Source organism: Chrysochloris asiatica, unplaced genomic scaffold, assembly GCF_000296735.1.
Source record: "Chrysochloris asiatica unplaced genomic scaffold, ChrAsi1.0 scaffold00107, whole genome shotgun sequence".
In the NCBI taxonomy this organism is placed as follows: Eukaryota; Metazoa; Chordata; class Mammalia; order Afrosoricida; family Chrysochloridae; genus Chrysochloris; species Chrysochloris asiatica.
In genome coordinates, this window is record NW_006408625.1 from 6,357,162 (window position 1) to 6,370,063 (window position 12,902).

At 40.5% G+C, this 12,902-nt stretch overlaps 1 protein-coding gene across 4 annotated transcripts in view; it reads right to left on the minus strand.

Moving 5' to 3' along the window:
• The window catches only part of CDC14B (cell division cycle 14B), a 156,728-nt gene that overhangs the window by 105,464 nt on the left and 38,362 nt on the right, over window positions 1-12,902 (minus strand). For 3 of the 4 annotated variants that reach the window (XM_006867646.1, XM_006867645.1, XM_006867647.1), the window contains exons 2-3: window positions 1,662-1,752; window positions 907-982 (exon numbers count right to left, since the gene is read on the minus strand). In XM_006867646.1, coding sequence (XP_006867708.1) covers window positions 907-982; window positions 1,662-1,752 — 167 coding nt within the window. Of the gene's footprint in view, window positions 1-906; window positions 983-1,661; window positions 1,753-3,071; window positions 3,226-12,902 lie in introns of those variants that run through there. The other variant, XM_006867648.1, reaches the window with a different exon arrangement.

Here is a 12,902-nt window from a genome sequence, read left to right on the forward strand (position 1 = left end):
ACTTTGGACATATTATCAGGAAGGACCAGTCGCTGGAGAAGGATATCATGTTTGGTAAGGTGGAGGGTCAGAGAAAAAGAGCAAGACCCCCAACGAGATGGATTGGCCAAGTGGCAGTAGTGAAGTTGGCCCAGGATCAGGCAGTGTTTTGTTCTGCTGTGCCGACTCGATGGCACCTAACAATAACAACAACAATTTGGAACTGAAGTCTTGGTGTGGTGCTGCAGGATAACGCACTGGACAGCAAGATGGGTTTGAACCACAAGGTCACCGGTTCAAACTCACCAGCCACTCCTTAGAAACCTTATTCAGGGTTGCTATGGGTTGGAATAAACTCAATGGCACTTAACCAATAATAACAATAACATGTTCAAACCCGTAGAATTTCACAATTCTCAGGAAAAGAGCCTTAAAGGCATGTGGTTTGCCCTTGCTTTTTCCAGCTCCTTACTGATATGGGTAAAGGGTCAAGGTAATCACAGGAGTTTCAAGCTAGAATGAGACAAAGAGCCAACTTTCCTTGTTAGTTTGCTAGCACTTTTATTATTATTATTATTATTATTAAAATGAAGGCAAGACGACTAAATCAAAAGAAGTTTCTCTAGTTAGATTTCAGTACCACTGGATCAGACAATAAGAGGTTTGCATCATTATCCAACTTCAACTTTGGCTTATTCAAATTTTTTAGCATCACCAACCCAAACGACCCAAACAGGGTCCAATCAAAACTCTGGGAAAACAAGTATATGTATACACTATGCCTTTATAAAAACAAAAGAAAACACGTGTACAGCCCACTGCACTGAAAATCACTATACCTTTGCCTTGTTTCCCTTATTTTTCTCCCAAGACCAGGCTAACAATGATTAATTACTTAAAGCAAATTTTAAGTAAAAGAACATTTACCTTTAATTTCTTATTTATCTTGCAACAATATCTGTAAACCATTGCCAAATTGAGTGGTCCAAAATCCGCGTAGAAGCTTTAAAAATGAAAAATAAAAGTACATATGTATACTCTAGATGCTCTAAATATAAATGCCTTTTGCGGGGGCGGGTAATATCAAATTAAGACAAGAAAAATACATACCAAATTGCTATCAGTCATAAAATTTAAAAGCATTGCCTTACTAATGGAAAGCCTATACTGGCAAGTAATGCATACAAAAATACAACAAGTTAAAAGTCCTACATCTAAATATAACTTTAAATAACACATAAAATGCCTTCTAAATAAAAATGTTTTTTAACATATTTCTCCACTGTAAAAAACAGATCTAACTTTAATACATTAATTTACATCTCATTTTTACAGTAAATGATTAGAACTTCAAATGTAAATGTTCAAATTTAGAGAGGTTCTTTCATTTCCTTTTCCCAACCCTAAGGATCTATTTTGGACTTCTGGTGTGGCGCTGTGGGTCAGCACTGGACTTCAAATAACAAGGTTGGCAATTTAAACCCACCAACTGCTCCTAGGAAACCCTATACAGGGTCACTATAAGTCAGAACCAACTGATGGCACTTAACAACAAGGATCTATTTGTTGTGTGTTTTTTTAAGCATCCTGCAATTTTCAATCAGCAGATTTGTAATTTTCTTCTAGAGTGAGCAACATAAAAGAGCACTTTACAATCTTTAGAAATGCAAATTAATACTTACTTCTCATATTCAAGTTCGTTATCTATGCAGAAATAATGTAGATTTGATGCACTCTTTGGTCTGTTGTAGAGAATGGCAAAACATAGGCGATCTGAAATGGAAAAATTGTAATGTTCCTTCCTTCATGTTATAAAACAGCATTTCATATATCACGATGCAACTCTTTTAAGATGAAATCACAATTTTATTTTCCGTGCATGTATCACAGATTAAGCAGGGGAAGGGGCAATAGGTAATTTCAAAATATTCTATTTTAATGGGTAATGGTATTTTAAAATGATAAAATAATAGGTAAAGTTATTTAAAGGAGCAATTGCTTTTAACCTTAAGTTTTAATATTAACTTTTCAAGTAACTACATGGGGTTTGATTTCTGGAGAAACCTCCCATTATAAAATTTTAGTTTCTCAGGACTAAAAAAATTTCAGCAAAATACAGCATGCATTTGATGGCTTGTCATCAAACCTTATACGTCTATGATTTTTGCTATGATAAAGTTATTTCTGTAATAACTTTATTTTTCTTAAATGAAAGAACAATGGCCTTCTTCAAATTGAAAATTGCTTCAAAATTAACATTTAAGAAATCAACAAAAACGATGCTTAAACTGTTGAGGCTCAGTATATTTTTGTGTGATTCATAATCATTATTTTTGTGCTTTTACAATTAGACAGCTTCAAGAATGTGAGGTTTCTGTGTCATGAGATAATGTGTTTATAAATGCAGTCTGGGACCCGAGGCTATTATAATTGTTAGGATGGTGATGGGTAGTAATGGTGAGAGGCTCCACCGGTCTTCCCCAAAAAGAGTTGCCAAAAATAAATAAATAAATAAACAAACCAACAAAAGTCTAAGCAAAACACCGTACAATTGTCAATAATAACACTAGTAGAGCTAGAATACTTCACGCTTGACTTTGCCTCAAAAATGTAAAATCAAGTACAGTAAATGTAAAATCATTTATACGTATGTCACTAGAGCAAGAATAAACAACATACGCCAACAGACATAATTTCTCTGCAAAGTAATTTAAAAACAAAATGTTGTCTGCCGCTCAAGTCACCCGGTATTTATTTCCCTGTACTTCACTAAAATTTCTGCAACCACAAACATTCAAACGGATGACGGTGCTTATTTCTTTGCAATCACAGATGGCCCTTGATCCGGAGTAGTGACTGAGACGGTTTGCTCAACGTTCCTACCAGTGAGTGGGTGCAAGTACACAGGTGTCACAAGCACACATAGGGCCTGGAGATCCGGAGTCCCAGGAGGCCACCCACGCCCATGAGACCTTGTCAGCCCAGCCACGATGTTGAAAGCACCTCCGGCTTCCCGGTGTCCGAAGCCCTTTAACCAGGGTTTACCTGGGGGTCGCCAGGGATCGGGAAGCCACGCGCGCTCACGTACTCACCTTTGATCACTTCCACTACCAGACGAGTCCCCGAGCCCTCCCGGCTCATGACTCCAAAGCATCTGGAAGGCGGAGGCGAGGGGAAGGACCCGGGGTCAAAAGCTGCCAGGAGAGGAGGGGCTGCGGCCACACCCCCGAAAGTTTAAAAGGCACAAAGTTTAAAGGTCTGTGCCCAGCACAGGGCGACACCCCTCAGGCTCCACTCTGGCCACACACTATATGCCAGCCAGGCAGCCGAGGAACCACAAATCGGGCTAGCCAACCCCGGAAGTTCAAAACTTCTCAAGACAGTTCCAAAAGGGGCGGCATGGGTGCGAAAGATGGAAAAACCCCTAAATTCTCGAGTTTTTTGCCTACGGGTTAGGGACGCAGGGCTAGTGTCACTTCAACGCCAAGATTCTGAACTCAAAGTCGGAACGCAGCCAATGCGTCCGAGTGGTAGACAGGGGCCTTTTAGAATAATGTTTCTCGGAAAACTCTCAGTGATGAAAACAACTTCTCAGAAGAGAAGGGCAGACGCAGAATCCCGCGGTGGTTTAGACCTTAGACCCGGGAGAGCTGGGTCCCGGGTGCGGGGGGGGGGGGCCGGCCGGGGCCAGGGACTGGACCTCTCCCTCAGCCGCCCTCGCTGCCACCAGGGGACGCTGCAGCCGCGGCTTCCGCATGATGAGTCCCATCACGGCGGGATGCGGCTCCTCCAGCAGCCACGATCTGTGCGAGACCAGGGCGCAGCCTCACGCGCGGACCCGCAAGGCCTCATGGGCCCGTGGAGCACGCGCGTGCCGTCGGACAACCAGGCGACCAGCGCTTGCGCGCCGCGGTCCCATCTTCACGCGAGGCGGTGGCGGCTGCCTAGCCCTCAGACCTGCTGCTCTATCCACAGAACTTGGCCTAGGGAGGAATTGCCCTCGGGTGAAGACCGGTTCTGTGTTGACGACGGTGCTAGACAAGCTGGCGTCTATTCTTTAAAATTATTCGAGTCTTAAAGGCAATCCTAAAACTGTGATCAGTTTTAAAGGTTTGAGATTTCTCCTTATAGAAGTAATTTTTTAAACTCTGACACATTAAGTACCGTTTAAAACAGCTTTATAATCTACAGTGAAAAATATTCAAGAGACAGTATGATCTTAATTTTGTTAGATACAATGTGGTGCTGGGATTGTGGCTAATTTTCATTCCCTTCTATATTTTTTCAGGTTTTCTAGGGGAAAGAACTACTTTAAATATATATGAAAACATTTCAACAACTCTTTCTGCAAAAACAGAGGATGGAAATACAGTAACAACTGTTTCCCAATTATACTTTATTTATAATCTCAAAACACAAAAATTGTCCGGTGTATTCCGACTCATCGATCCTGCAGTAGGACAGAGCAGAACTCCCCATAGTGTTTCCCAGGCTGTGAATCCTTATGGAAGGTGGCTGCGGCATCTTTCTCCCAGAGAGCGAGCAGTGAGCTCAAACCGCCAACCTCTAGTCACACTTCTTTACAATAGTAACTTTTCCGTAAATTTTTAACAAGAAGCACTTTCCTAGGAGAAATTATCTGTAACATATGTTGTTGTTGTGAAATGCCATCAACTCAATTCCAATTCATAGCTACCCTGTATAGAATTTCCGAGGATCGGTTTGTCAGTTTAACCCTGCAGTTCAAACTGACCTTGTGGCCCAGTACTTAATGTACAGCACCACGTCAGAAAAATTTAAATTTAAAAACAATAAAATTTCATTTCACATTGCCACATTAAAATTTTTTTTAAATACTGAAATAGATTATTTTAAGGTTTTGAGGGAATTGTTCATTTTATACAAAGTCATAAGTTGAAAAACTAATCTCCAACTTTATATGGAAAGGAAAGGGAACTCCAAAATTGAAATAAGAACAAAAAGTAGGAGCCCTCATATTTCTTGATCTCAGAACTTACTATATAACGTCATTCAAAACAGTTCGGTACTGGTAGAAATAGAGACACACAGACCAATGGAACATAAAATGACAAGAGGCCTTCAGGCTGACAATCTGGCACGATGTTATGCACATACCATTTGACCCGGCCAATCCCCCTGAGAGAAATAATGGCACTAAAGTTGTGCAGTTTAATTTAATACAGTCTGCAGTAAAAATAAATGGAAAATACAATTGTCATCAGTAGATTAATAATTATATAATTAGCAATAGGATAAGCACTGGATTGTGAGCCACTAGGTTGGCAGTTCAAACTCAACCAGCTGCTTCTCAGAAACCCTATTCAGGGTTGTTATAAGTACTTAACAACAAACAAAAATAATGTTAATTGAAAAAATACTGTTAACTGGAGTCCTGATGTAGTGATGTAGAAGAAGCACTGGACCACAAGGTTGGCTTGAACGACAGGTCAGCAGTTCAAACTCACCAGCCACTCCTCATAAACCCTATACAGGGTTGCTATGAATCAGAACTGACTCAACAGTACTAAACAACAATATACTATTAATTATACAGTAATTGAATGAAATCTTTCTATTGGAGTACAGAGACACATTTGGTGTAAAACACTACTTGTATAATTGTTGTTAAGTGCCGTGGAGTCAGTTCTAACCCAAAGCAACCCTGTGTAGGGTTTTCAAGGAGCGGCTGGTGAATTTGACCCACCTACCTTGTGGCTACACTGCCATACCAGCACTCCATTTGCACAATAGATAAATGTAAAAAGATAAAACTAAATCACATGTCTACAGGTAAATATAGAATCCTGGTATGCACGGTAGCATGAGCCCTGGACTGCTAGTTCAAACCCACCTGTCACTCCTCAGAAACCCTACACAGGCTCTCCATGGGTCAGAAGCTACTCCACAGCACTTAACAACAAACAGGTAAATATATATGGATGAAAATAAACAGAAAAGCAACTAGAAAAATACTCCCGCCAAACTGTTAACAGTGGTTATCTATTGGTATGTTGTTGTTAAGTACCTTTAAGTCAGTTCCAACTGTGTAGCGACCCTGTATAGGGTTTCAGAGGCATTTTTCTTTTTAAAAAAAAACTTCCAGGAAGCAGAAAGCCTCATCTTTCTCCCCAGTAGCAGCTGGCAGGCTCGAAAACCTCAGACCTTGTGGTTCACAGTCCAGTGCTTATCGTATGGAGCCACTGAACTCCCAGACTTTGGAAGGTAGGAAAGGAAACTTACTTTATTGGTATTATTTGTGTAACCTAACTTACTCCTTGGAAACCCTGTATAGGGTCACTATGAGTCAAAACCGACTCCACGGCACTTAACAACAACTCCATATTTATAGTTAGCCTTTCTCCCACCACAGGTACCTTGCTCCTCACCCCATCCTCTAAGGAATAACTTTCTGTACTGCTCAAGGACATACAGTTCTGCCTGGAGGGTCATTAGACATAAAAGAATGCTACTCTACTGTTTTATCTGATTGTTATAAACATTTACATCGTGTGACTTGAGTAATGTACGGTAGAAAAGTACATTACAGTGTAAAATATATAGCCTCTGTAATCTGATCACAAGTGAGGCTCCATTAGGATAATCTGTGTGGCTCTGGGAATCGCCATTGATGTCACCTTCTAATACAACTTCTCCTTTTCTAACTTGGGGGCAGTGAATTTGGCTCCAATGCTCCATGGCATGAACCTTTATTAGGGGTAACACTTGGGTTTTTAGTAATAACCGAAAATAGATTTTAAAAGAAAAGGTTAACAGGGTTAACATGAAATGAAGCACTTTTGGTTGATCTCACCTGGGTGTCATCTACTTCCTGGTTAAGAGGTAAAACAGCATCTGCTTCAAGCCAGGACCTTTTTTAAAATCAGAACAAAATCTGCCTTTCTCTTGCAGCCTGAGTTCTTTTTAATTTACTTCAAACACGTTGGGTTGCTAACCACAAGGTTAGCAGTTGGAGTCCACCAGGTGCTCCACAGAAGTAAGATGAGGCTTTCTCGTCTTGTAAAGATTCACAACCTCAGAATCCCTAAGCAGGCTCGCTATGAGTTAGAATCAACTCCACGGCGCATAACCACCATCACTGTGGCATGACAAGTACATATAAAAGGTATGTCATCTGATTTAAAGCTACACTGAGGGGCCCACTAAAAACTGAGACTGCAAAGATGAATAGCTAGTATTCAAGCAGGAAAATGAAACTCCAGAGGGAATATGGTAGCTTTTCTCTTCTCTATATTCCTGGGTGATTTGTAATTAAAATGCTGAATACAGAATTAAAATGCAAAAAGCCAAAACATGTTTTGTTTTTATTTGGTAAAATTAGTAGCTTGAGAGGCAACATAATGGTTAATAGAAATGGGCTCTCATTAGTGAAATCAGTGATTATCCATCTATAGATTATCTCCAGAACATTTTACAGACATTCTCTTCTCTACTCTTGCATAAACAGATTATAATTGTTATCTAGGGATAGTGTTTGAAACTGAAGTCTATTTGCCTAAACTGACCCTTATCAAAGAGTTGATTGCTGCCAACTATAAAGGTAATAGAATTATACCTCAAATATTGTTGTGTATTATTCCAGTGACCCTTTCATATAAAATAAGAGGGATGGTCACAGTACCTAAGTGCAGACGCTAATCTTATAGTGCAGATGTATCAACTGTTTGTGCCTACTTGCTAGTAAACATATGTTTAATAAATGATCATGTGTGAAAGAATTTTTTGACAGTAGCTTTTATTTAACTTGGTAGCAAGGTTATGAGGAAGCAGTTAATCCCCATCCACGAATCAAAAAGTAGTAAGAATAGTGCCGGACCAGACTGGCTAATTTTGGTCCATTTCCGTCAGTATGTTCTAAAGGCGTCCTCAGGTAGCATAAATAGTTGAGCTCTCAACTACTAACCGAAAGTTTGGTGATTTGAACCTACCTGTGGCACTGTGGATTAATGTTAAGTGCCGTCAAGTCGACTCTGACCCATAGTGATCCTGTATAGGGTTTCTGAGGAGCAGCTGGTGAGCTTGAACCACCAACCTTGCGATTCAAACAGCTTTGCAGTCTGGTGCATTAACCCACAGTGCCACACAGTGAGTTAATGTGCTGGACTGCAAAGTCAGTTTGAGCCACAAGATCGGCAGTTCAAACTCACCAGCCTCTCCTTGAAAACCCTATACAGGGTTGCTGCTACGGGTCAGAACAGACTTGACGACACTTAACAACAAACAACAAAAGGCACTTTAGAAGACAAGCCAGGAGATCTGCTGCTGAAAGGTCACAGCACTGAAAACCCTACGGAGCAGTTCTAGTCTACACATATGGGGCGGCTCCCATAAGTTGAAACTGATTTGAGGGCAACAATAGGAAAGCATGCCCTTCCTAAAATCTTTGGATCCGTGATAATAATCAAACTCTTGACCCAAAAAGAGGAGAGAAATCCCACAGAAATAGGGAAAGCATTTATAAGTCAGCAGACAGATAGATACTCTTCTGAGATCATAAACTGAGAACCTAATTTTCCTACCTAATAAGCATTTCAGAGCTCTGGGGTGACATTGTAGGATAAGCACTGGATTGGTAACCAGAAGATCAGCAGTTCAAACCCAGAAGCTGCTTTTAGAAATCCTACACAGGGTTGCTGAGTTGGAACCCACTAACAACAATAAGCATTTCAAAGGGAAAAAGAGTAAATGTCTGTCTCATTTCAGATTTCTTGGCAATGATCAAAACACTTACTTTTTTACTATACAACTGTTTTTATCAGAAGCAAATTCTTATTCATAATACTATTTCCAATGATATTTACAATACTCTTCTTACAATATCGAGGACAAAGCTCAATTCTAAGCAGCCAGTTTTATCCATAAGTAATTTTTCTCTATAAAAGCTTCAGGGAGATTAAAAGCATTATCATGATAATTTGGCTGTGTTTTGTTTTGAAATTTCCATAGAGTAGGAGTGTGGCACTGTAGGATAAGACCTAGGCTGCAAAGTCAGATGGAACAGCAAGGTCAGTGGTTCAAACCCGCCAGCCACTCCTCAGAAACCCTATACAGGGTTACAATGACTTGGAACTGACTCAAAAGCACATAACAACAACAGAGAGGATCCTACTGTGGCGCTGCAGGATAATGCACTGGATCACAAGGTGGATGTGAACCACAAAATCAGTGGTTCAAACTCACCAACCGCCTCGGAAACCCTATAAAGAGTCACTATGAGTCAGGTGGAACCCAATTCTAACAACAACTAACTAAAAGAAAGGATGTAATATATCAAAGAAAAAATACCAGAATGGTCTATTGTTGTTAAGTGCCATCGAGTCAATTCTAACCCATAGCGAGCCTATATAGGGTTTCTGAGGAGCAGCTGGTGAGCTTGAACCACCGACCGTGCAGTTCAAATGGCTTTGCAGTCTGGAGCATTAACCCACAGAGCCACACCAGGACTCCAGACTGGTCTATACACGCATGAAAAAAGACATTCAACATCAAGGAAATGGAAATTACAAGCACAATGAAATAGCATTTAATACTGACTAGAATGGATAGAGTCCTGGTATGGCCCTGAAAATAAGGCCTGGACTGCTAAGCACAAAATCAAACATTCAAACCCACCAACATCTCTTAGGAAACCCTATATAGAGTCACTGTGGGGCAGACCCCAGGCACGTAACAACAACAAAATAGTTGTTGCTATACAGTTGGCTCTGATTCATGGGTTTTCAGGCTGTGACTTTTCAGATTCAGATTACCTGGCTTCTCTTCTGATGCATGTCCCAGTGTGTTTGAGCTGTCAACCTTTCAGCTAGTAGTCCAGAGCTTAACCCTTTGCATTTGTGTCACCCAGAGGACCACAGTAATGGCTGAAATTAGAATAAAAACATCAATTGTTGGAGAAGATGTAGAGCTATTAGAACTCTCCTACATTGTTAAAGGAGTCCTGGTGTGACACCATAGGATAAGCAATGGACTGCTAACCACAAGGTCACTAGTTGAAACCCACCAACTGCTCTTCAGAAACCCTACACTGGGTCGCTATTAGTCCAAATGCACTCAATTGCACTTAACAACAACAGCATTCTTAATGGATGTATAAAACGTTACTGCTATCTTGAAAAAGTTTGGCAGTTTCTTAGAAAAAGTTTAGCAGAGTCCTATGACACAGGCATTCTAATCCTAAGGATATGCCCAAGAGAAATAAAATCATGCCTTCAAGAATCCTTGTACGTGAATATTTGTAACAGCTTTATTTCTGTTGTTGTTAGGTTCCATAGAGTCAATAACAACTCACAGCAACCCGATGCACAACAGAATAGCGGTCCTGTGCCAACCTCACAATCACTGCTATGTTTCAGCCCATTGCTACTGCCACTGTGCCAATCCATCTTGTTGGAGGTCTTCCTCCTTTTTTTTTGACCCTCCACTTAACTAAATATGACTTCTCCAGGGACTGATCCCTCCTAACAATATGTCCGAAGTATGAGAAACAATGTCTGGCCATCCTGGCTTCCAGGGAGCATTCTGGCTGTACTTCTTCTAACACAGATTTATTTGTTCTTTTGGCAGTCCGTTGTACTTTCAATATTCTCCTCCAATACCATAATTCAAATATGCTATGGTCTTATATTCACTATCCAACTTTCACATGCATATGAGGTTATTGAAAATACCAAGGCTTGGGTTATATACACCTTAGTCCTCAAACTGACATCTTTGCTCTTGAAACACTTTTAAAAGAGGTGCTATGCAGCAGATTTGCCTAATATAATACATCATTTGATTTCTTGGCTGCTGCTTCCATGAGTGTTGATGGATGATCCGAGCAAAATGAAGGCTTTTGACAACTTCAATCTTATCTACACTTATATGGATGTTGCTTATTGGTCCAGTGGTAAGGATTTTTGTTTTCTTTATATTGAGGTGTAGCCCATACTGAAAGCTGTGGTCTTTGATCTTCATCAGTAAGTATTTTAAGTCTTAGACTCAGCAAGAAAGACTGTATGATCTGCATATGTTGTTGTTGTTATGTGCCGTTGAGTCGGTTCCGACTCATAGCGACCCTGCACAGGGTTTCCTAGGCTGTTAATCTTTACGGGAGCAGAAAGCCTCATCTTTCTCCCGCGGAGCAGCTGGTAGTTTCGAACTGCTGCTGACCTTAACCCACAGAGCCACACCAGGACTCCAGACTGGTCTATACACGCATGAAAAAAGACATTCAACAGCCCGATTCGCAGCCCGATTCGTAACCACTACGCTACCAGAGCTCCTTATAGTGGGTTGTTAATGAGTCCTCTTCAATCTTGATGCCACATTTTTCTTCATGTAATCCAGCTTCTTTAATTATGTATTCAGCATACAGATTGAAAAAGTATGATGAAAGAATACAGCCCTGGCACACACCTTTCCTAATTTTAAACAATTCCATGGTCCGTTTTTCTGTTAGAATGATTGCTTCAGTCTATGTATAGGTTCCTCATGAGCACAATTAAGTGTTTGTGAATACTTAATTCTCCTCAATTCTCAATGTTGTCCATAGCTTATCATGATTCACACAATTGAAAACCTTTGCAGAATCAATAAAGCACAGGTAAACATACATATTATAGTATTCTCTGCTTTCAGCCAAGATCCATCAGACAACAGCAGTGAGAGCCAGAGAACTTCCAGAGGTTCAAGCTATATTCACACGGGTAGTCATTTCAACTTACACTGACCCTATGGTACAACAAAACGAAACACTGCCTGGTCCTGTAACATCCTCAAAATTGTTGTCTGACACTGTTGCTGCCACTGTGTCAATTCATCTCACTGGGGGTCTAGCTCTTTTTCTCTGACCACCACTTTACCAAGCACAATAAGTCTCCATGGATTCATCTCTCCTGACAACATGTCCAAAGAACGAGAAACAAAGCCTCACTATCCTCTCTTCTGGAAAGCATTCTGATTGTACATCTTTCAAGACAAATTTGTCTGTTCTGCTGGCAACCCATGGTACATTTGAATTTCTTCACCAACACCACAATTCAAATGCATCAGTTCTTCTATAGTCTTCCTTATTCACTGTCCAACTTTCACATGCATGTAAGGTGATTAAAAATACCATGGCTTGGGTTCAGAAGCACTTTAATCCTCAAACTGACATCTTTGCTCTTGAACACTTTTTAGAAGTCTTTTGCAGCAGATTTACCTAATGCAACATGTTATTTGTTTTCGTTATTGCTTCTTCCACGAGTGTTGATTGCTGATCCAAGCAAAATGAAATCTGACAAATTCAATCTTTTTTCCATTTATCGTGATGTTCTTCAATGGTTCAGTGGTGAGGATTTTTGTTTTCTTTATATGGAAACGCAATCCGAAATGTAGTCTTTGATCTTCATTAGTAAGTATTTCAAGTCCTCTTCGCTTCCATCAAGCAAGATTGTGTCATTGGCACATCACACTTACATTTCACCAATCTTACGATATCAAAATTATCACTCTGCTTTACACATGGGAGAAGCAGTGCCAAAGAGGAACACATTACATGTCAGTTGTGATAAGAGGGTAAAACAAAGCTTTGTACTAATATCATCAATATATCCCTAAATAGGGAATCCTGGTGAGGTGCTGTGGGTTAATATGCCAGGCTGCAAAGCCATTTGACCTGCAAGGTTGGCAGTTCAAGTTCACCACCTGCTCCTCGGAAACCCTATACATGATCACTATGAGTTGGAACTGACTTGACAGCACTTACCAATAACAATGCCTAACAGATTAATGCTTAAGGAGCATGTTGTTGTCAGGTGTCATCGAGTCGGAACCGACTCATAGTGACCCCATGCACAGCAGAACGAAACAATGTCCGATCCTGGGCCAACCTCACTACTGCTGCCACATTTGACGTCATA